Source organism: Phasianus colchicus, chromosome 3 (genome assembly GCF_987193195.1).
Source record: "Phasianus colchicus chromosome 3, bPhaCol1.hap1.1, whole genome shotgun sequence".
Classification (NCBI taxonomy): Eukaryota; Metazoa; Chordata; class Aves; order Galliformes; family Phasianidae; genus Phasianus; species Phasianus colchicus.
The window spans coordinates 32,411,925-32,433,400 of NC_143438.1; the positions used below are offsets into that span (position 1 = coordinate 32,411,925).

The window sequence follows — 21,476 nt, forward strand, 5'->3', positions numbered from 1 at the left end:
AATTAGAAATAAGAAAAGATGTGCTTGTAAGATACCACATTAGGAACCAGCAAAGACAACTATAAAAAAAAATTCTGTTTGGACAAAAAAAAGCAGTGCAACTCAGATGAAAGGTAGCAATTAGAAGAAACTTTACTTTTGCTTAAAAAAAAAAAAAGAATTTACGAAAAAACAGAAGATGATAGACAAGTTAAAACATAGCTGTACGCTGCAACCAAAGCAAGAAGCCGTTACTTTTTAAATATAAGTGCTGGGAATTTTTCAAATATGAGGACTGCTCTGAAAGTAATGCCTCCAATTTTATTTTGTTGACTCATGATGTCAGAGGCAAATGTTGGTGGTATGGCAGTAGAAATTAATCTTCCTACTAATATCCCATTACATTTTGTTGCTGTCTGAGAGATGGCAGCAGAGGGGCAGTCTGACCAAATGGCATCTGACATGGAAGTGTGGATGAAGCAAAAGTGCATCAATGAATTCCACTGTGCAGAAAAAACCAGCACCCACTGACATTCAATGCTTGCAGAATGCTTATGAATGTGAGCACAGTGAGTGGTACATCCTCACCTCTCTCTACTCTGTCCTGGACAGGCCTCATCTGAAGTACTGCACCCAGTTCAGGCTCCCCAGAACAAAAAAAATGAAGATCTCCTGGAGACAGTTCAGCAGAGGGCCACAAAGATGATAGAGGGATTGAAGCATTCCCCCAACGAGGAAAGGCTGTTTAGCCTTGAGAAAAGACAACTCAGAGGGGATCTTATTAATGTTTATAAATAAGTGTGGGAGACAAAGAGACATGGCCAGTCTCTTTTCAATGGTCTGTGAGGACAAGATAAGGGGAAACAGCCATAGACTGCAGCATAGGAAGTTCCACACGAATATGTGAAGAAACTCTTAACAGTAAGCTTGATGGAGCACTGGAACAGGCTGCCCAGGGAAGCTGTGAAGTCTCCTTCTCTGGAGATATTCAAGATCCATCTGGACACCTACCTGTGCAACCTGCTGTAGGGAGCCTGCTTTGGTAGGGAGATTGGACTCTATCTCTAGAGGTCTCTTCCAACCCCCACAGTTCCGTGATTCTGTGATTTCTGCTGTGGTGATGGCAGGTCATTTCCACTGGCAGGCTCTTGTTCATTGCTGGTGAAAATGCACAGCAAACTATGGTGACTACGTTGAAGAAACTGAGAATTCGCTCTACCAAATAGTGTCACTGTGCTCTGTGAATCTGTTTTAGTTTCCATAGAAACAAATAGGAAGCAACATTTCAGAGCAACCTCAAAAGGAAGAAGATTAAGAAAGATCAGGCTACTCGAACTCCATGGTAGGTAAAGAAAGGCCTGACTGACTGGCATCCCAGAACCAACACAAGATTTAAATACCATCCCCTAAATAATGGTCCCCAAAAATATTGAAGGAGCCTTTCCAAAGAGGAAGAACAAGCTTGTGACAGAACAAATCCCAAACTGGAAGGAAGAAGAATAAGTTATAGCCCAGTGCACCTTCTTACAGGAGGGGCAGTATTTTGACCAGACTCAATGCTATTAGTACAAAAAATTGCTACTACAGTTAATGCCTGCATGGGTTCCCACTATCGAACATGCTTCGTCCTTCTCAAGTGTGATTGCATCTTCTCTTGGTCATCTGTTGGCACTGTAGAAAAGCCTTTGGACTTCCAGAAAATGCAAAACGAACTGTGTACATTCAAACTTTCAGCATTACAAATATCAAAAACAAAGTAGAGAAAGAAACAACTTTTGTTCACAGTAAATTCTGTTGTAGGATCAACCAAGACCAGATAAACTGGAGCTCAAGGAGCTCGAGTTCAGAAGCTAAATCACCAGCTGTGTAGGGCTAAGAGTTTAAGACAAAAGGATTTTGATTTCAACTCAGTATTGAAGAAGCTAAAGCTGCTTTTGAAACCAAAGAAAAATACAGTCAGAGATGTTACCTGTACAAGCTGAGGCCTAGAAGACAGAAAATGCCGACATATGCATTCATATTTATATTCAATTAAAAAGTTTGTGAAATTAGTTCCTGAAAAATAGCAGGAAAAAGTACTTTCAGAATAACAACCTAGACTGGTTAACTTCTGGTCATAACATGCACATCAATGAGATGATCATGGTCCATGAAAAAGAAACCCATGAGATCATACTCAAATAGGTGGTGGTATATGGCAGCAGCAAAGATGAACAAGATAGATTGGGTGGGGGTACATGTGTGTCTTTTGAATGCTTCTTCAAAAGGACAATTCTTGTTGTTCTGGTTGAGAAAGAATACAATGAAGACGTGTACCTGCTCAGGCTCCACAGCAATTAAAAAATGGCATTTCCCTTTGTTATTAGTAGGCTGTCTAAGGGCCATACAAATGGCACTGCCCTTGAATCTGAAGCACGAGAGGACAGTTAAACTATTTTTAACAGGTCTACAATAATCCACAGCATCCAAGAATCAGCATCTTGGTTTACTCCCATCTGCGTTGTAAATACAGAACTTGGATATCCAAACATGCATTTTCCTTCCATATCAAAGAATGCACAGCTCTTTCTTCACCTCAAAACAAGCCATACTCACTATCTTCTGTTCTAACAGTGTTCCCTTTAGACGCCACTTTTCACTGTTACCCCAAATGCCTACTCTTCAGAAGTGAGAGGGAAAAACAAAAGGAGGAGGAAAATAACCTCTGTATAATCATAGAAGGGAAGGCTTTCCATATGCAGGTTGTTGTAAATTTCCACAGCCTTTCAAAATTTCTCCTTATACCACACAATTTTTATCTTCTTCTGATTGAAATAGAGTTCATAATGAAAGCTTTATAACTATGTTTTTCACCCAAAGCCTGAAGACAACACTTCATGTTGTGCCAGCTGATCTTAATATAAACTACAGTAGTCTCTGAGGCCACTGCAACTCAAAGATAGCTTGATTCATGCCAATCCTTTTATTTTTCTTTTATGAGAAAGTTTCTTTTTATACAACAGATAGGGAATTGTTCTGTTATAGTATAGGCTCAGCATCCTTAAAGAAACTCATGAAGTTGTGTTCTGCTTATAAACCATTTACTGTCTACAAATTGGTTTTCGATTGATAACTGGAACTTCTCTTCTGAGTTCCAACAAAAGAGATTAAGATTTTACAAGTTCTTTCAAAAGTAGTACAAAACTTCTTAAATCCTTCAAGAGTTATTAATAACCATAAGGGTTCTCTGCAAATACTAAAGAGAACATCTACTGACTAGTGGAAGATTTACTGCAAGGACACAAAAAGAATGAAACATTTTTTGAACTGTTAAATGTGAGGGTAATGAAAAACAGCAGAACTAAGGTCAGCACGTTCAATGTTAGTTTTATCCTACACTGTAGTTAAGTGTTCTCAATGTCCTCACATCAATACAATGCAAGCAACACTAATGGAACTTGAATGCTAGTGTTCTACTTCTAAAATAGGAGCAGTTTTCCTATGTGTTACTATTTTAAATAACCCCCAGGCTAACAATGAGTACATCGAACTATTCTTAACTTCAATAAAAAAAGCCAGAGCTGAAAACGGAACCTCAATAGTGAAGATTCAGCTACATTAACTTTCATACAATTCAACAGTACCTTCCACCAAAAAGGACTTAAATACCCACAGCAGCAAAATAATAGGCTTGTTATATGAAAGCATGTTAAAAAATAAAACAATTACTATAGTTCCTGCTGTATTTGTGACTCCCTGCCTCCCCAATACAGGAAAATTAAATAATTACTACATAGTTTGTATACACTACTGCAGAATACAAGCTGCTTTGCAAGCAGACAAATACACTAACATGATTTAATTTATTACATACTAAAAGATACTTACTCCGCCATTACACGTCTGACGTTATTGGCATATAACACTGGATTTTTTCTTTCTTCTTCTGAAGGAATATACACAGGAAGAAACTGCATACAGAAAACTGAATTATACCAAGAATGCTTAACATTTTAAATAATCTGTATTACAGCACTGTGGTGAGAAACGTATACAGTCTGTTTCTATTTACACAATCATATTAGTAAAATAACTATAAAAAAGTAAAAAAAGGAACATTTAAATGCTTAGAGATGCATCATACTTCCAGAGATTCATTTCTTTCTTACTTCATGGAATCCAAATAGAGTTTTATCTTTCTTTCATTAAGTGGGAACAGGAAGTTTTAAATCATTAGAAAGTATTTGCATTTTCTCACGTTAGCCTCTTACATTCAAATTAATATTCCTTTTCTGTTCAGCTCTTAGCAGACAACCAAGAAATGCACCTGCTATGTGAACTTCATTCTATACCTTAAATGTTAAGAACTCAAATTCTCAGGACATCAGCTACTTACTGTTCCCACTGCATATTTTGTAATCATATATGACTGTTCAAGGTACAACTCAAACGTTTTCATCTTCTGTTGTCAGAGGTTTTGAGAGTTTCTCCTGCAAACTGAACACTGGGTATATTAGTACTCAACTAATAGAAAAACTATAAGTAAATGAAGATGGCCATAGAAAATCAGAGTGAAGCTGCCAGACACCAGTGATGTAAGAGGAAGTTTTCAGAATGGGATGATCTGTGTTAAAGTAGATTCATACACACATGCTGGAGCTAAGTGTTTATTAATTGTGACATAAACCCCAATATCACTGCCTATCTCACCTATAAAAAACCCTCAGAATATTCCAGTTCCATGGAGCAATTAGTTTCTCAAGATATGAGGAACAAGAAAGGATCACTCCAATTCCTCCATACCCCGCATCAGCACAATTTCTTTGGTAGCACAGTCCTATGAGAGAATTTATACTATGAACAAAATGTTCATAGTTATGTGGAAAGCTTCTGAAATTAAAAACAACTGCAATAAGCGTAGCTATATTTGATATACTAATCTATGAGTAGTACACAACTGGAGTTATGATCCAGGAATTGCATATCGGTCTTTAAAAAAAATAAAAGTATTGGAATAAATATGAATTTTTTCATTTAAGTAAATCACTCTCAATAACTGAAGTTAGTTATGGTCAGCAGTACCCAAAATGCTGCCTTTAGATGCTTATCTGTTTCTTAAACATGTTCAAACATGAACAAATCCTGAATTTATTTGGGATTTTCCTACAGTTTTCTCTCTATGAACCACTGCAAATGAAAACATACTACTTCTATCCTCTAGATTTATAGATACATGTATGAGTCCGATGCAATATGATATACAGAAAGACAAAGCATGTGAAGCTAACAGACAGAAAGACTGTTGCTTTAAATTCTAAGTCCAACTCTATTCATTTTACTTGGCGTTGCAAATTGCTATCGACTAATTCATCCAAACACAGAACAAGTTTGAATATGAAGCAATGTCAGAGATGTTCTACATGCCTGTGCCTAGACAGAAACAGCATAAACATTTTGGCATCAATAACAAAATTAGCAGAAGAATTCTCAGCTGCTGCAGATTGGGATGGATATGCAAATAGCCAAGAGGCCAGGAAAACAAACTAACACAAGCCAAAGTAAACTACATGTGCTGATGATCACATAAAAGTATGTGATTGTTCTGGAATGCAAAATATGCCTAGCTTCTTATAAAATCTACATAGATGTTTGCTTCCAAATAAACATGCTGGATGCATTTTGACATTTAACCTGACATACCACAACATCCATTTTATACAGAGAAGTGCAGACCAGGAAACCTCAGTACTTGGTTGCTTGGCAGCAAGGCCTTACTAGCTATTACTTAATAATAAATGCACTAAAATTGTATTGTCTTGGTGTACACTTCCCTGAATTACTGGAGATTCAGCAGTAATTCTGGTGTCAAGGTTGGCTTGTATTTGCCTGTGTTGATGGAACAAAGCAGGAACAAAAGCCAAATAACTTTGTAGACAAGGAAAAACCATGACTGTGGTCACAGAACAATCCATTGTTCCACTACATTCCTCAATCTGCAGCACTTCCTTTACAAAACCAGATTCAACATGTAGCTCATGAAGTACTCTGCCTCACACTTGCAAGCAGCCTTCCAAAAATATCTGTTCCTCCACCTTTGCCAGTTCCTACTCTAGTACAGTATATTTTGCTACTAAAGACCAGAACCTGTCCTTGTGCAAGTTCTGTAAGTTACAGAACTCAGGGACTGCTGGCACCTGCTGTCTCAAATAAATCAAGAAAACTCTGAAGTGTTCACTTGTATGAAAGGACTCAATTTTCTTGCCTAGGGCAGAAAATCATGTTCCTGAGATAAAGTAAAAGCCTGCTGATCAGCTGGCTTGTCGCATTAAGGCAGTAGCTCCCTAGCCTTTCTACCTCATATATATTATAACTTACCAAAAGGCAAAATATTATTTTTAAGCTACACATCTGAAAGTAGTATAAGTAATATAATTTTTTACACAGGCTATGTGATCTTAGCAATGGAATTTCTCAAATACTAAGATTACTTGAAAAATATGATATAAGTCAAACAGGGTAAAAAGTGTTGTGATCTATCATAATGGGAAAGAGAATCCAGTTGCCACATTGTTAAAGGGAGGCAGTAGGACCCTGGCACAGTAACTTAAAAACAAAAATATCTCCCCTATGAATATGATCTTTTCTGCTATGGATTATCAAAATACAATACAGAAGGCCGAGTAGTTCTGCTGTTAAAACAGTTTCAGGTGACTATTAACCATTTTGTATGTCAGCAGTTCCTATTATCTTAAATAGAATTTGAAACTTTTTTTTTAAATCAAAACAAACCAAAACAAACCACTTTCTTCTTTTTGACATGACAGGCCAATATTTTGTAAGATTTTTTAAGCTGTTAACAGCTAAAAAATTCAATTAAAATGATAATGCAAATCACAAGTCTCTCTAACAGATATAGTGATTCAGTGGCTATTATTGTTTGATCATTGTTTAAAAAAAAAAAAACACAAGCAAACACAGAAAATATCAATGATTAAATACAATTAGTAGGATACGTTGCATATTACCACCGCAATTATTGTTCTTACTTATTTACCCTGCCATAACATCTATCAAAGATGAATACCTTTTAATGGTTTTCACATTTCCACTAATAGTCTTCACCCTTGGGATTAGTGTTTTCCTCAAAACAACATTACAAATATACATAAACTTAAGTGTTGTATTCCTTGATTTCACATTTGGAACAGTGTAAGAAACAGCTTAAGGAAAAAAGCTATTAGCCAGATATTAAAATAACTTATCTGGCCTATAAGAAACCACTTACAATGATTTTCTTTTCTCTAAAAGATAGTCCTTAATTTGTATCCCAGTGTACACATATTTAGGTATCTAACATGCACAGCTGATTCCATTGGCTGGAACAGCAATCAGGCCATTACAAGAGAAAAAATGTTATTCACAGAAGATTCTCTAAGCATAATCAGAAACATATCCACTCAATTTAAATGAAAGGAAGAAATAATGGCCTAAGCTAAAGGGAAAACTATATTGCATTATTCAATTTTATGTTACATTTTCAGACACAGATACCATTATAAAAGTGGCATTTTAATTTTTTATTTATTTATTTTTACTGTAAATCAACTATGTTAGCAAAGTTTGAATGCAAACTTTTACTGCAGATTGAAGTACAATATGATGCTGAGTAACAAGTCGATGTTTTTTTGTTTTGTTTTTTATACTGACCTCAATTTCCACAGAATTGTGAAACTGACACAAAGTAAGCCATAGAATTTCTAACCTAAAAGGGAAAAAAAGGAAAAGGACAGAGAAAAAGTTTAAACAGTGAAAGTGTAGTACGCTACGCACCAGAGCCTTCATTTAACATTCTTGCTTCTTTATGTTCAGATATAAAATTAACAGATAAATTCTTAGAGTATTTCAAGACATTACATTCTGTAAGGTGGAATAAAAACATTTTATATTGCAATTACATCTTATAAAACACTTAAAAGCACAGAAACAATGTATTAAGTACCAATCTATACAATAATATAAATTATGTATGCATAGTAAATAAAGAAGGAGCTAGGCTTTTTCAGAAAGATCTTGCATTCAGCACTGAGTCAGCAGGATTTATTTCGATCACTATATTTTTATCTTCATCTTTGTCTATAATCAAATTATGCCTCAGAAATTTGTTAATGAAATGCAGTAGATGTGTTTCAATAGCCTAAGACACAAGACATCACTCTCTAAGGCTGAACTCATTCCAGTAGGATTCAAATACAGGAAAGGATTTAGTGAACCTAAGTTAAGGAGCAGCATCACCTGGCACATTTTATACAGTATCTGGGTAGCTGACAGCAGTCAATCATTAAGCTGGGAGGACTGATCAAAATCCTCTTTGGCAGACAAAGTGCACTTTATATATTACTAAGAGCAGTACTACTCATTTTGCTATACACTCATTCAAGATAATAACATTTTTTGCCTTAATGTTAGAGTTGTTTAGCCTGGACAAGAAAAGGCTCTGGAAGACCTCCACTTGTGGCCATTCAATATGCAGGGCAGGTTGTCAAGGCTTTCAGCATCCTGATCTAGCGAAAGGTGCCCATGGCAGGGGATTTGGACTAGATGATTTCTAAGGTCCCTTACAACCTACTTTATCATTCTGTGATTCTAATCTTAAATTATAAACATGAATTTAGAAGTTGATATAAGCCATATCTAACTCAAGACTGAGAGAAAATTTAAGTTGCGTGTCACTGTCAAACTGCCTTTGTCTTCATGGAGAAGTCAAGTTAATCTGCTTTGAATAATATCACACTACTGAAAACATGACTTTCCAGAAAGTACAATTTCCAGGAAACATTTTCAATCTCATTTATGGACTACATCAACTTTGAATATCCTGCCAATCTTTTGTAAACTGAGCACTCCTGAATAAAGCAACATTTCCAGATTAAGTTTTGGCTAACACTACAACATAGGACAGCAGACATTTGCTTGAGAAAGTGAAGAACATAGCAGCCTTCACAGTATTTTTTGCTACGACATCAGAGATACAGTTTAAATCACTCAAGAGAATTAATCCTAATTAAGTAAAGCTGTAGTTTGAAATTGACTGAATGAACTTGCATAACTTTACAAGCTGCTTTAAAATTTTATTTAAGATTCATTTAATTCAACTTTGTTAGCAGAGTTCAACATTTTAGAATGAAGATACTGTACATGCTACAGTGATTTGAGGCAACACATTTACAAGTTCCTTCCTTCTCTTCTTCCTCCTCTTCCTACACGTTCCCGACTCCTCAGATAAGACACTAAGCTGGAAGGTTATTTATGTTTCTCCGCTCTGACAGAGCTAATTTGCTAAATGGCCTACACTGCAAATGTGAGGGAAGAGGCAGAAATTCACGAGCAAAGACTAGAAATGTCTGCATGCAGTAAATGTTGCCATACTTGCCTATTTTAGACACTACAGTGGATTCATTTACTTTCAATGTAAAGATTCAATTGAATGTTAAACTTTTGAAGTGATAGATAATTTCCTCAGGGTCTCCAAATCTGTGTGTTTTTAATTAGACTTGGTTCCTAACCCATTTAAAGGTGCAAAATTTATATATTTTTTTTCAAAAGACAAACTCCTCCTTTTTATATCTTACATTACATTAATTTGCTAAGGAACTTCTAGAATAACATTTTGTTTTAAATAAGTCAAAGTTACAATCAGTCAAGACAACAGAAACGGTATTTCCAAATTCTGTAAATGGGATGACTGCCTTCACAGGACTAGGCCAATTTCAAACAAAAGCCGTACAGACAATTCAAACTAATTTGCAGACAATAAAATATGTGAAGCAGAATAAAAAAATAAAATAAACCCCCTAAAAATCTATTCTGCAAACTATCAGAAACTTAGCATCAGAAGTACATCATTTATAACTGGATTCTTCTAACTGAATATTACCATACTTATAGAATAATATATAAAAGAAAATCCCACACCACAATGCAGCATCCAGCAATTACTTGACTATATATTCCTACAAATCATGTCAATAAAAACTAATAAAGGAAAGCAATAATGATTCAAGGAATAAAATATAACCACTTACGCTCCTGGACCTTGCCACGTCCATGTGATCGTGTCCTAAGAAAAGGAAGCATAACAGTTAATTATTGCACTTTAAACTTGTTACATTATGGATAGTATAACTGATGACATATGACTAAGATTTTCATGGAAAATTCAATACACTCTTTCTAATACTACTTAGTCCCAGTAAGAGTAAGCCAGCTATACCAAGAATCAACTGCTCTTATGAAGCTAGGAAATACTCAGTAACTCAAGTCTTAAACACATAAAAATCTGTATTTATAAAACATCTGAAGATCCAGTGATTCATCAAAAGCTGCTAATATTGGAAAATAAAGTTATGATAGCATAATCTGATTTTACTTGAGATACTCCACGTGTTTTTTCCTGACCAATCTAGCTGGCCAGTGTGTTCCTCAAGTGTCCCAACATAGTAGCTGCATCTCCCAGCAACAGGTATGAACTCTATGATACTTCCAAAGTGTTTGGGACCTGTAGAGATGACTGAAGAAAAATCTTCTCAACTAAGAAGAATTACTAGGACAAGTAAGACCTTATGTCTTACCTCAAAAGAGCATTTTTCCTACTTTTCTCAGTAAGGGCATGCATCACAGAGTCACAGAATGTCAGAGATTGGAAGGGACCTCAAAAGATCATTTAATCTAATTTCCCTGCCAGAGCAGGAACACCTAGATTTGGTTACACATTAGGGAACACATCCAAGCAGGTTTTGAATGTCTCCAGTGAAAGAGATCCCACAACCTCCCTGGGCAGCCTGTTCCAGTTTGTTACCCTCACCACAAAGAAGTTTTTCCTAGTATTTATGTAGAACCTCCTATGTTCCAACTTGAAGCACCCATTGCCCTTTGTCCTATCATTGAATGTCACTGAAAAGAGCCTGGCTCCATCCTCTTCACGCTCACCCTTTACATATTTATAAACATTAATGAGTTTACCCCTCAGCCTCCTCCAAGCTAAAGAGACCCAGCTCCCTCAGTCTTTCCTCTTAAAGGAGATGCTCCGCTCCCTTAATTGTCTTTGTGGCTCCGCGCTGGACTCTCTCAAGCAGTTCTCTGTCCTTCTTGAACTGAGGGGCCCAGAACTGGACACATTATTCCTGATGTGGACTCACCAGGGCAGAACAGAGGAGGAGGAGAACCTCTCTTAACCTACTAACCACACCCCTTCTAATATAACCCAGGATGCCATCAGCTTTCTTGGCCACAAGGGCACAGTGCTGGCTCACAGTCATCCTGCTGTCCACTGTGAATATATCTGTCTGTCTGATCCAGGAACCAAAAGCTACAAGTCATCTAAACTCGTCAATCAGCTGTCAAGCAAGACCAGAAGCATTTTTAGATGGCTGAGACAAACAAGTTCACAAGTTCCAAATCCCAAAGCCCTGTAGGAATGTTTTTTGGAATGCAGAATTATAACCATGCTCAGAAAAGAAGTGAACAAGTACAGGGTGATATCTAACATGAGTTTCAACCTTTCTGCCACTCAGAAATTACTGTCAACTGCCACTGACATCTAGCTAAGGAGGTCTTGAAAGTAATAAAGATTATACTTTCATGAACCATCAAAACAAAACATGGGTGTAAAACCCTAACAGGGCAAAGAGCAGTGAAAGAAATTAACAAGATGCAAGTAACAAAAAGAAAACAGTTGGAAAAGAGTATATTACAAGTGACAAGTAAATAGATTACGGTAAAGATCACAGTAACATTAACTAAGATTAAGAAGTATCATATGAAAAAAACTGCAATGCCTGGTGACATGATTTTCAGGCAAAAGCCTGAAAATGAATTTCAAGTTATTGTTCTGGTTAATTGGAGGAAAGAAAGTACAAGTCACTAATAGAAAGTTAAGAGGACTCAGGAAAATCAATTTTACAGAACAGAAGGAAAAAAGTATTTTTTAATCAACCTAAGAAAAAAGTTCTAGTTTAGTTCTGTACAACCACACAAACATATTTTAAAGACTTTAGGTGATCGTATGTGCCATGATTTTGAAAAAGAAAGTTAAACCCTTTTTAATCACAATTTTAAGCAAAAAAATTCATCTCAAGTGAAAGCAGCACTGAGAAATAACCAAAGTGAAAACAGCCTGGAATAACCAAATAATCAAATAATATTTCATGAAAGAAGAGACAAATTCTTGGTAGTCCTTCAATAATTATAAAAATCAAAGAAGATATGATAAAGTATTCCATCACCAGCAATCAGCAGAGGTGTACGAAAGCAGACTTTTCCATGCAGTGATCTTGTTTAACAGCAAAACTATAGACATAAAAACTCCACAAAATCCTTCTGGCATTTTTGATATTTCTGATATTACTGCAAGTAAGCACATTAGGGACTTATTTTTTTCCCCCCACAAAGTTTCCATTTGTAAACTCACACCATTGGAGTGTAGATGGTTGATATTCCCTCTCATCAGATACTAGATCTGCCATATAGAATACCATACTACTACACATGTTTAAGAAATCCTTTACTGTGAGTGATGAGACACTGGAACAGGTTACCCAGAGATGCCCCCTCCCTGGAAGCAATCAAAGCCAGGCTGCATGGGACTTCGAGCAACCTAGTCTAGAGGGAGGTGTCCCTGCATATAGGCGGGCTGGAACTACATGATCTTAAAGATCCCTTCCAACCCAAACCATTCTATGATTTTCTGATGATTTTAAGTCAGCTCCCTAAACTACAACAATGCAGAGGAATATAGAAGAAGATAAAAACACAAGCCTCTATGAGTTTGTTCAGGCAAAAGATCACTAGAATTTTCCAGCCACTGACAAATTCCAAGTTCCATATTTAGTCAGAAATGTTGTGAGATATTACCAATGTGAATGCCACAGTAGACATGCATGCATTTTCTCACTGACAATATTAAAGTGAAGCAGGAATAAGTAGTAAATGCTCAGTACTGGAAAAGTGAATCACGTGCTTCAGGAAAGAGAACTGTTTTACAGTAGGCTCCTGCTAGCGATTACAGTATTTTTATGATAAAAAGAGCAAGTCAAAGACTGGAAGTGGTATTTTCCATACCTGGCTTACATCCCTTTTATATTTATGACAGCTACCAGTTGATTTTGGTACTCACTCATGCACTGCACTGGCACAGTACACACCTCAATAACATCGGAAGTACATTTTGAAACTTTTCTGTCTATATCATTAATCCTTTGAATTAAGTGAAAAAATATCCTTCACATTATTAATATTGGGTATAAGAAAATACTGAGAATTATATCAGGCAGCAACCATAAAATTCAGCATTGTACAGAATGAGCATGTTAAAATACACCCACACAGCCCTGGTACAGTGATGCTGCAGAGATGATGTCAAACCTCACATCAAATAGCACAGTTAACTTAGAAGAAGCTTAGACATCAAAATATATTTAAAATGGCTCTGATATTTAGAAAAGCAGATATCCCTCCATAATTACCAGCACACTGACAGAAAATTCAAAAAAAAGGAAGAGCTACATTCACAATGAAGGGAATTAGTGTAAAAATGAATTGCAAAAGGACTGCATTGATGAGGCTGAGAATATCACAATATTAACTATATTTTATGTAAAGGAAATAGTGTACATGAACTATTAACTATGGACTAGGAAAACAGAAGTTTCAAGCCTTAAGTTTAAGCCTTAATTTCTTTCTGATCTTGCACTAAGAGGAGCAACAGACTAACATACTATTCCTACATAAACAACGGCAAAGAACCAGAGGCATCATCTGCTGCAAACAGTCACAAGGCCTTACAAAGATATTGAAGGGCAACCTTGACGGAAAATAAATAATTTATTTCTAGTTGGCATGAATTCATAATTCTTTTGCTATAAGAGAACTGATATTTTTTTCCCCCCCACATTTCAGTCCCTTCCAGTACTTTACCTAGTTCTTGAATGCACAGAGTACAAGGAAATAAGCAAGAAAGAGTACACAAACCTGCTACATTCACCCACAGCTCTGATCTACAAAAGCCTCCCCAGTCTGTCAGGTGCACTCAATTCCAAGACTGTTCTCATCCCTATTTTGAGAAGTCTCAGCTCTGAAGGCAGAACAGAACAGCTAGTTCAAGCTAAAAGCAGCAGAGAAACTGCATGCAATGCCTAACTAAGTTCACTGTCTAAGGAAAGATTTTAACGATAAATTCCTTTGTAAACATATGTTATAATATGCAGTTGTCAAACAAGATGACAGAAGATGCCAGAGACAATTAAAATTTGCTAGAAATGCAGCGCTAGCCCACAAAACAAAGCATTTTCTCCCTATTCCATTCTTCTTTCTTGCTACTCAACTCTTAACTGCATCGTAGTCAGAAATCTAACCTTCATATACAATGAAATCATCCTCTTCCTTTCCCTCCTCATTCAAACTTTGTTACAACTCTTCTGCAGATCCCAAGCAAATCTGAATTTAAATAGTGACAGTAATTATCCTATTCTCTCAATTGAAGAGATCTTAGGAGGTTAAATTACTCAGCAATGCAAAAAAAACATAGCAATGCTTTACAGTAATTAAAAGTAGTAGGAACAAGTAAAGCTGCATGCACATACAGGCCACCTCTGTTGGCTATCTATATGAATATTTATAGGTTTAGGACATTTTGCAACAACATTAAAAATTAGGAAGGAGCTCAGAACATTTACACTGATATACTTTATTATATGAAGTTAACAGTTACAGTTAATAGAGCATTAGGAACATTAATATTCATTACTGCATATTATGTACTACAGACAATAAGGGTATTTTAGTGCAATAATATATTTTTGAAGATACTTGCTAATTAATGTCCGATAGCCTTGTGTGGTTTGATATTTTTTATAACCAACATAAAATAAGAGTAAAACGTATATTAAGTATGATGTAAGACATATACCTTGCATTTGAAACTGATCGAAAATTTTAAAACTACTGAGAAAATCCTTTTCCTGGAAATAATTATGTAATGAAATGTCATGGACAACCTGCTATAATGCACTTTACCCTACCTGAGTATTACAGGCTACTGTATTTGTCACAGCACCCTAACAAAGTTCACTTGAAAGCATCACCTAATTAACTGAGGTATGCAGAACAATGGCATTCTTGCATTAGGACAAGAAAGTATCTACAAGAATGCTGAACTGAAAAAAAAAGAATCCTCCTTGATTTTAAGGTAGATCAGAAGAGCTTTATCTCTGTTTGTCTTTATCTTCACAAACATTTATAACAACTGTTAAATTTAGATATTGTAATTAACACTTCACATTTTACCTTAACCTGATTTTGTACTGAAAAACTATTTCAAACACTCTAGCATCTAGCATTCTTCAACCAAATGCGAATTCAACCAAATGTGAAGCATAGACAAAGAGACACCTTATAAAAATGCCAAGATCCCCAACTTATTTTTTCTATTATCATTTAGCTAGTTGTGTTAATTTGTATTTAACATCTCTACAGGCAGAAGGTGCAGAAACATCTTCCAGCAATCAATGAAGAAAACTCTCTAGCATACAGAGCAATAACAAAACACAACAAAGATCCTAGACAAAAAATGATTTACGTCTTGTCAAACTTACAATACTTTTTGCAACATCCTGAATAACATTTAAAGTACTACTTTAATGGAGCAACCTAATTAAAGCAAAAGCATGTAAATTTTCAGTTATTTACACTGCTAGAGGCTTACAGAATGTATACTTTGCAAATAAGCATCTACAAATATTTTCCAAATTTATCAACCTAATTATCTGACCTAAAAAGTTACAAAAGTATCAGTGAATTTAGAAGAAAAAGCACTAGATTTCCAATTACATTGTAAGCTGAACTTACCAGTTTGTTTGGGTAACGTAAAACCACTGGCTGTACAGGAACTCCAGGAATAAATGCTCCTAAAAGGTACATATGACACACAATTAATTTATAGCAGATCTTTGTATAGTTTTTGCAGTAAAGAAAGGATTACATGATTAATGGTCAGATAGATATGCACAAGAATTAGCTGATAGAGAAAAAATAAGATTTAAAATAGGCTCAAAGTAATTTCTAAAAAGCACTGCAGTGATATCCATGTTTTCAAAAGATAATAGCTAAAATGTTTGCTTGTATTTCCTATGTTATCTTCCATTTACATAAATTGTCACGTACACAATTCAAAGCCTAGTACCAAACTTGATAAATGAAATAAATATGGGTACAGAAGAAACAGTTAAATCAGAACTATTCCCACAGTCAAAAGCATCTTCTGGTGAAGAATTGGAGCTTTCTAATGTAAAAAGCTATCTACACTTAGCTGAACAATACACATTTATAGGAAGTGCATCATTAATGAAATAACAGGATAAGTTTTTTTCCCCCCACCTTAGTTCACCTCAGAGAGGCCTGTTTATTGTACAATGTAATAGAATATACTGAATTAGAGCTACTGTACAGAAGTGTCGCTTCATATTAACAATGTGGTTATTTTTTCTTGTGAAAACAGTTTGATTTTAAGAGATATCTCTAGTCCTGGTCTAGTATTACATGTGGAGGTTGGTAGCCCTGCCTGTGACGGGGGAGTGGAGATTCATGATCCTTGAGGTCCCTTCCAACTCAGGCCACTCCGTGATTCAAATAATGTTTTGCATGCAATTTACTAAACGTTGTTTAGTATTCCAATTAAAATTGAGAACAGAATGATGGTTGCATACTGTATGCTTCACATTTCATTTATTTCACAAAATGGGTAATTACATAGGTGTAAAAAAAAAAAATTGTTAATGGAATATAAACATCTTCAACAAAGGCTACTTGAATGGTATCCTGCAGAGATACAGAATTTGGCCCACTTATTCTTTCTATTCTCTCTGTCTCCAAGAACAACAGCTTAAGCAACTTTAGAAAGAACCAGAAGATGACAAAATCTAAGGGGTATATGACAACACTACCGTTTATACAAATTTAGACAGCTTTCCCTCTAAAACCAGCTTGTATAAACACAAACAGAAAACTGTATAACAAGTATAATGAATGTAGGGCATGAGAGCAGAACAAGTAAAGGCATCCTCAAAGCAGTTATTCAAATGGAGACCTGAAGTTACTTGATATAACTGAGATGTCTTGAGAAAAGATTTGGTGGAGGATGGAACTTGCAGCAGGAAGTGAAACAGTCAAGAGGCAGACAGAGCAGCATGTACTAGACCAGAGAAGAAGAAGTGGATTTGAGGCAAAAAGTATATGGTACCTGGTGGCTGGAATGTCTATGGAACAGAAGGGAATCAAGGCTTTAATGAAGAATTTAGATAGACTTTCAAAGCATGGTTGGGATTTAGGAAAGAGGAAAAGTTTGAGAGGAGTGGAAGAAAGAGCAAAAGAAGTAGATGTTCTTCTAACCATCACTCATTCATCTAAAAGGTAAGAGTTAAGAGGGGAGAAGGAAAAGCTTTGTAAAAGTTTCCTTAGGATATAATAGCGAGTTTCCTTCAGCCAAATTAATCAGAGCACAGAATCACAATGCTGACTCATTATATTCCAGTACAGATATTCAAGTTGCAAACAACATAAAATAAGACACAATAAGAACGGAATGCAATGAATTAGGCAGAAAACTAGAAAGAGGCAAACATTCACAGCTGATTTGTTCATTTTTATCTTCCTACCTTCACCACCAAAGCAAGTTTCTAACAAACACTGGTAGTTCACTGCAAAATTAATAATTCTATTATAACTGCAGTTTACACTGTGCTAGTGGTCAGTGTTACGTATTTGGTAAGATAACAGGGTTCTACTAATTATAAACTGCCTAGAATGCACATATTTAATACAAAACCTTGCATTAAAAAGGCAGTCTCTGCAACAGTGCTATACTGGTAAGATTGTGCTGTCTTCACCAGAATGCAACTCAACAACAAAGTGCAAGAAGACAGGAAAAAAACAAACACTGCACAGCAGCAAGTGCCACAGCAGCCTGAAATGGATACCAGCTGATACCATTATATTGTATCTAAATGCAGCAAGACTCAAGGGGCATAAATTCAAGCACAAACACTAAATAAGAAACCTCCAGCTCTCAGGAATCTCAGAAGGCAAGAAAAAAATCTGAATTATCCAAATAAACGTTTTCATAACAGCAGAAGCATAATTCTTCCACAGTATCTGGAAATTTCTGCTCCAAGCCCACCCTACTACAAGATTTATAACTCAATTTCTGCAACAGCAAACAAATTACAATGCAAGTGGCATTTCAGAAACTGAAGATACAAGAACATTCTGTAGAGAACAGAGAAATGAGCATCATACCTACCAGGCTTGAATGTAATTAGACAGGATCGGTTTGTGCATGTGCCCTCTGGGAATATCATTATCTTGAAGTAAAAGAAAAAAGTTGACTTAAGAAATATTTGAATGTGGATTCATTTATAAACACATCTTTTTGAAAGACATGTTAACTGATTACAATAGAAAAGTTTGCCTTCAAATTTTTGCCTTTGATTCTATCAGAACATTAACAGGGACTAGGAAAACTTGTGGATTTGACAGAATTTTCATAAACATTTTTTGTGTTTGTAAAGTATACTCTGTCCTACAACAAAACAAAATTCCTGCACCCAGTCTTCTTACAGGCTAGGAAAAGGAAGATTGGTGTCTATTTAATACATTTATTATTTGGCTTGCATACAGATATTAGAATGATAGAGGCTTAAAATATCTGAACAGAATTCTAACAAGAAGAAAAATGTTCAAGTTGAAACAAATTTAGAAGAAGATATTAAATTGTAAAAAAACACGAAACTTGTTAAAAAAAATACCTTGGCAAAAAGCCATGAACTGCTGAAACTTTGCTGAGACACTTAAATGAAATAAATACACATTATAAGGGGACAAACCAATGGACGGGAACTATCATTACTGGTTTTACTGCCTATACTTGTACTAGTTTTCTATGTAGTCCAGAAATCACTTCAGCTCTGCAGTTCAGTTTCTTCATATTTTAAATATACTGGTGAAAGTCATGCAGTAAAAACTATGCATCACCTTTCTGTGATTGTTTATGTTTTTATAGTCCAATATGTGTACCTAACCATTGTGGAAGTAACCATGCCATTAAAGAAAGCACTTTTTGATATCTTAATCTAAAAAATTCACAAGAAGAATGCTTCACATTTTCAAAGTAATCACATGCTTCTATAAAATGTAGACTTTAGGTAGCTATACCTTCTTTCTTATTACTGTCTTCCAAAGCACATTATAAGCAGTCACATTCATGACGAATAAAAAAAACCAGACAATTTTAGAAGCATTCTCATGATGTGGCCCAACAGAGGCATATTTTAGCTACCGGAACATTTGAAATCCTGGACTATCTTGGCCAATATTCCATCTCCAATAATGACAATATGCCATGACACAATATGAAAAGCAAGAACACATGATACTCCCCAGGTATTTTACCAAGCATCTGATTATTTTTCTTTAGAGGACTTCCAAAACCTGACATGGTCTGTCCACTTGGCAGCACTTGATAAAACTCTCTTCCCAGGAACTTACCCAGACTCCCTTTGAAACATACTACAATGTACAATGAAAAGTTACTGTAACAGTTGTTTTGTATAGATTAGAAAGTTATCTTTGATATTCCACAGAAGAGGGAAGTCCACCCCCAACAAAACAACTAAAGCATCCTAAAAGGAAACAAAAGTGAACTGCATATCCAAAACATGACAATGCCAAATGTCACCTGACACCCAGTAATATTGTACAGTACCTGAGGCCATTTTCCAGACTGAGCACGTCTCTTTATCTCCTCAACAGTTTTCCTGCGAGAATCCTGGTCTGACCGAGATACAAATACTGGTCGGATATATTTGATAAGAGCTAAAAATAAAAACAAAAACAAGTGAAACAGCTTTTTTTTCCCCCCAACTTCCTTCGAAAAAGATTCACACATACACCAAAAGTCCTCTAGACAATTTCTGATACAAGAACATAACTACTTTATTATATATACTACAAACTTCAATTCTCAGCTGAAATAGTAGCATTATATTGAATTATTTTCACAAATTCCTATGAAGAAAACCTTTCACAATTTTGGCACTTTACTTGTTTAATCTTCAATAGATGGACACACATATCACAATTTAAGAGGTTTGTACGTATCACAGCTTTCTGTAGCAAAGCAAGTGTGGTTGACTTTAGCTAGTTTGTTTCTCCTGCAAAACCTATCCCTCCCCTCTCCCAGCAAAGCAGCAGGAGCCTGCCTGTGCAAGTGTTACGAGAAACAAATCCTGTGGCCTGAAATGCTACTTCAGAGTTTTCTTTTCCTATGACAGCTCAGCTTCAACTGAAGGTACTCTATCAAATACACTGCATACATGGTTTATGTGATCTTTTCTGGAGGAATCAGTGCAATCAAAAGAAAAAAAAAATGTGCTTATATTCTGAGCTGTCACCTGTTTGCCTGTTCCTTAGATTAATCAGATCTCAGGCATTTCTTTTGTGGCTCACTTGTTATATACAGGAAAATTTTTATACACAGGAACTGAGAGTGAACAAGAGTCAGAAATCAATCCATGCATGTTTATCATTAGGATACTGAAACCTCCTAAAAGAAAAAGAAGAAAAACCCAGTATTTATAACTTCCGCAATATTAAAGAGTGCTACTGGTAAAACATCTGCAAGTATACTCTACTATTTCATGCTTTAAGTTCAGCAGACTGTATTTAAATGCATTTTTTTATCATTTTCATATCTTGTAGCCTTACTCAAAGGTTTAAGTTACTATATCATTAGCTAATCTATTTGCCTAAAACAGAAGTATAAAAGACAGTTTGCATATTTACAACTGCTCTGAGATGAATTCACTGACACTAGCTGTATAATCTTCTTTTGCCAAGGATAAACTTGCTGCATTAATGGATCAGCCAGTGCTTAATGTGTGAGGAAAAAAAAACAAGTGTGAAGAATGACACTCATGTACTCAGCAGAAGCTTCTAGTTCTGTTGGCACCTCGCTGGCAGTTGCACCAGCACTCACTAAAATTGTTCTATGGTTCTGTGAAACTAATCCATCACACCTTAAAGGAAAATGCCAGACATCTGACCACCTGCTGGAATAATTACCTTTATCCCATAAGTTGCTGAAGCCTAGAAGACAGCTAATCAGAGAGAAGTTACCATACAACACTCTTGCACTTTTTTCTACGTTTGTTCTTGGCCAGTATCCACAGAACAGTGGAACAGCTAGGGGAGCATCAAAGGTCACCATGTGCCAGCTGGGGCTACTGATCTGAGAAGGTTAAAAAAAACACAAACCCCAGCACACACACACACACACACACACACACACACACAAAAACCCACAAAGGAAAAAAAAAGGAACAAACAAAAAAATGGAAGTAAAACCACACTTAAATAGTTTCACAACTCTGCTTTGTTTCTAATTGATGCTAGTCCTGAGTTTCCCTTATTAT

General features: G+C 35.8%; 1 protein-coding gene across 1 annotated transcript in view; it reads right to left on the reverse strand.

Annotated features, from left to right (window-relative positions):
- The window catches only part of LPCAT1 (lysophosphatidylcholine acyltransferase 1), a 59,329-nt gene that overhangs the window by 24,917 nt on the left and 12,936 nt on the right, over nucleotides 1-21,476 (reverse strand). The window contains exons 4-9 of the mRNA XM_031589121.2: nucleotides 19,769-19,878; nucleotides 18,308-18,368; nucleotides 15,859-15,917; nucleotides 10,041-10,075; nucleotides 7,666-7,720; nucleotides 3,847-3,929 (exon numbers count right to left, since the gene is read on the reverse strand). Of these exons, the coding sequence (XP_031444981.2) occupies nucleotides 3,847-3,929; nucleotides 7,666-7,720; nucleotides 10,041-10,075; nucleotides 15,859-15,917; nucleotides 18,308-18,368; nucleotides 19,769-19,878 (403 nt within the window). The remainder of the gene's footprint in view (nucleotides 1-3,846; nucleotides 3,930-7,665; nucleotides 7,721-10,040; nucleotides 10,076-15,858; nucleotides 15,918-18,307; nucleotides 18,369-19,768; nucleotides 19,879-21,476) is intronic.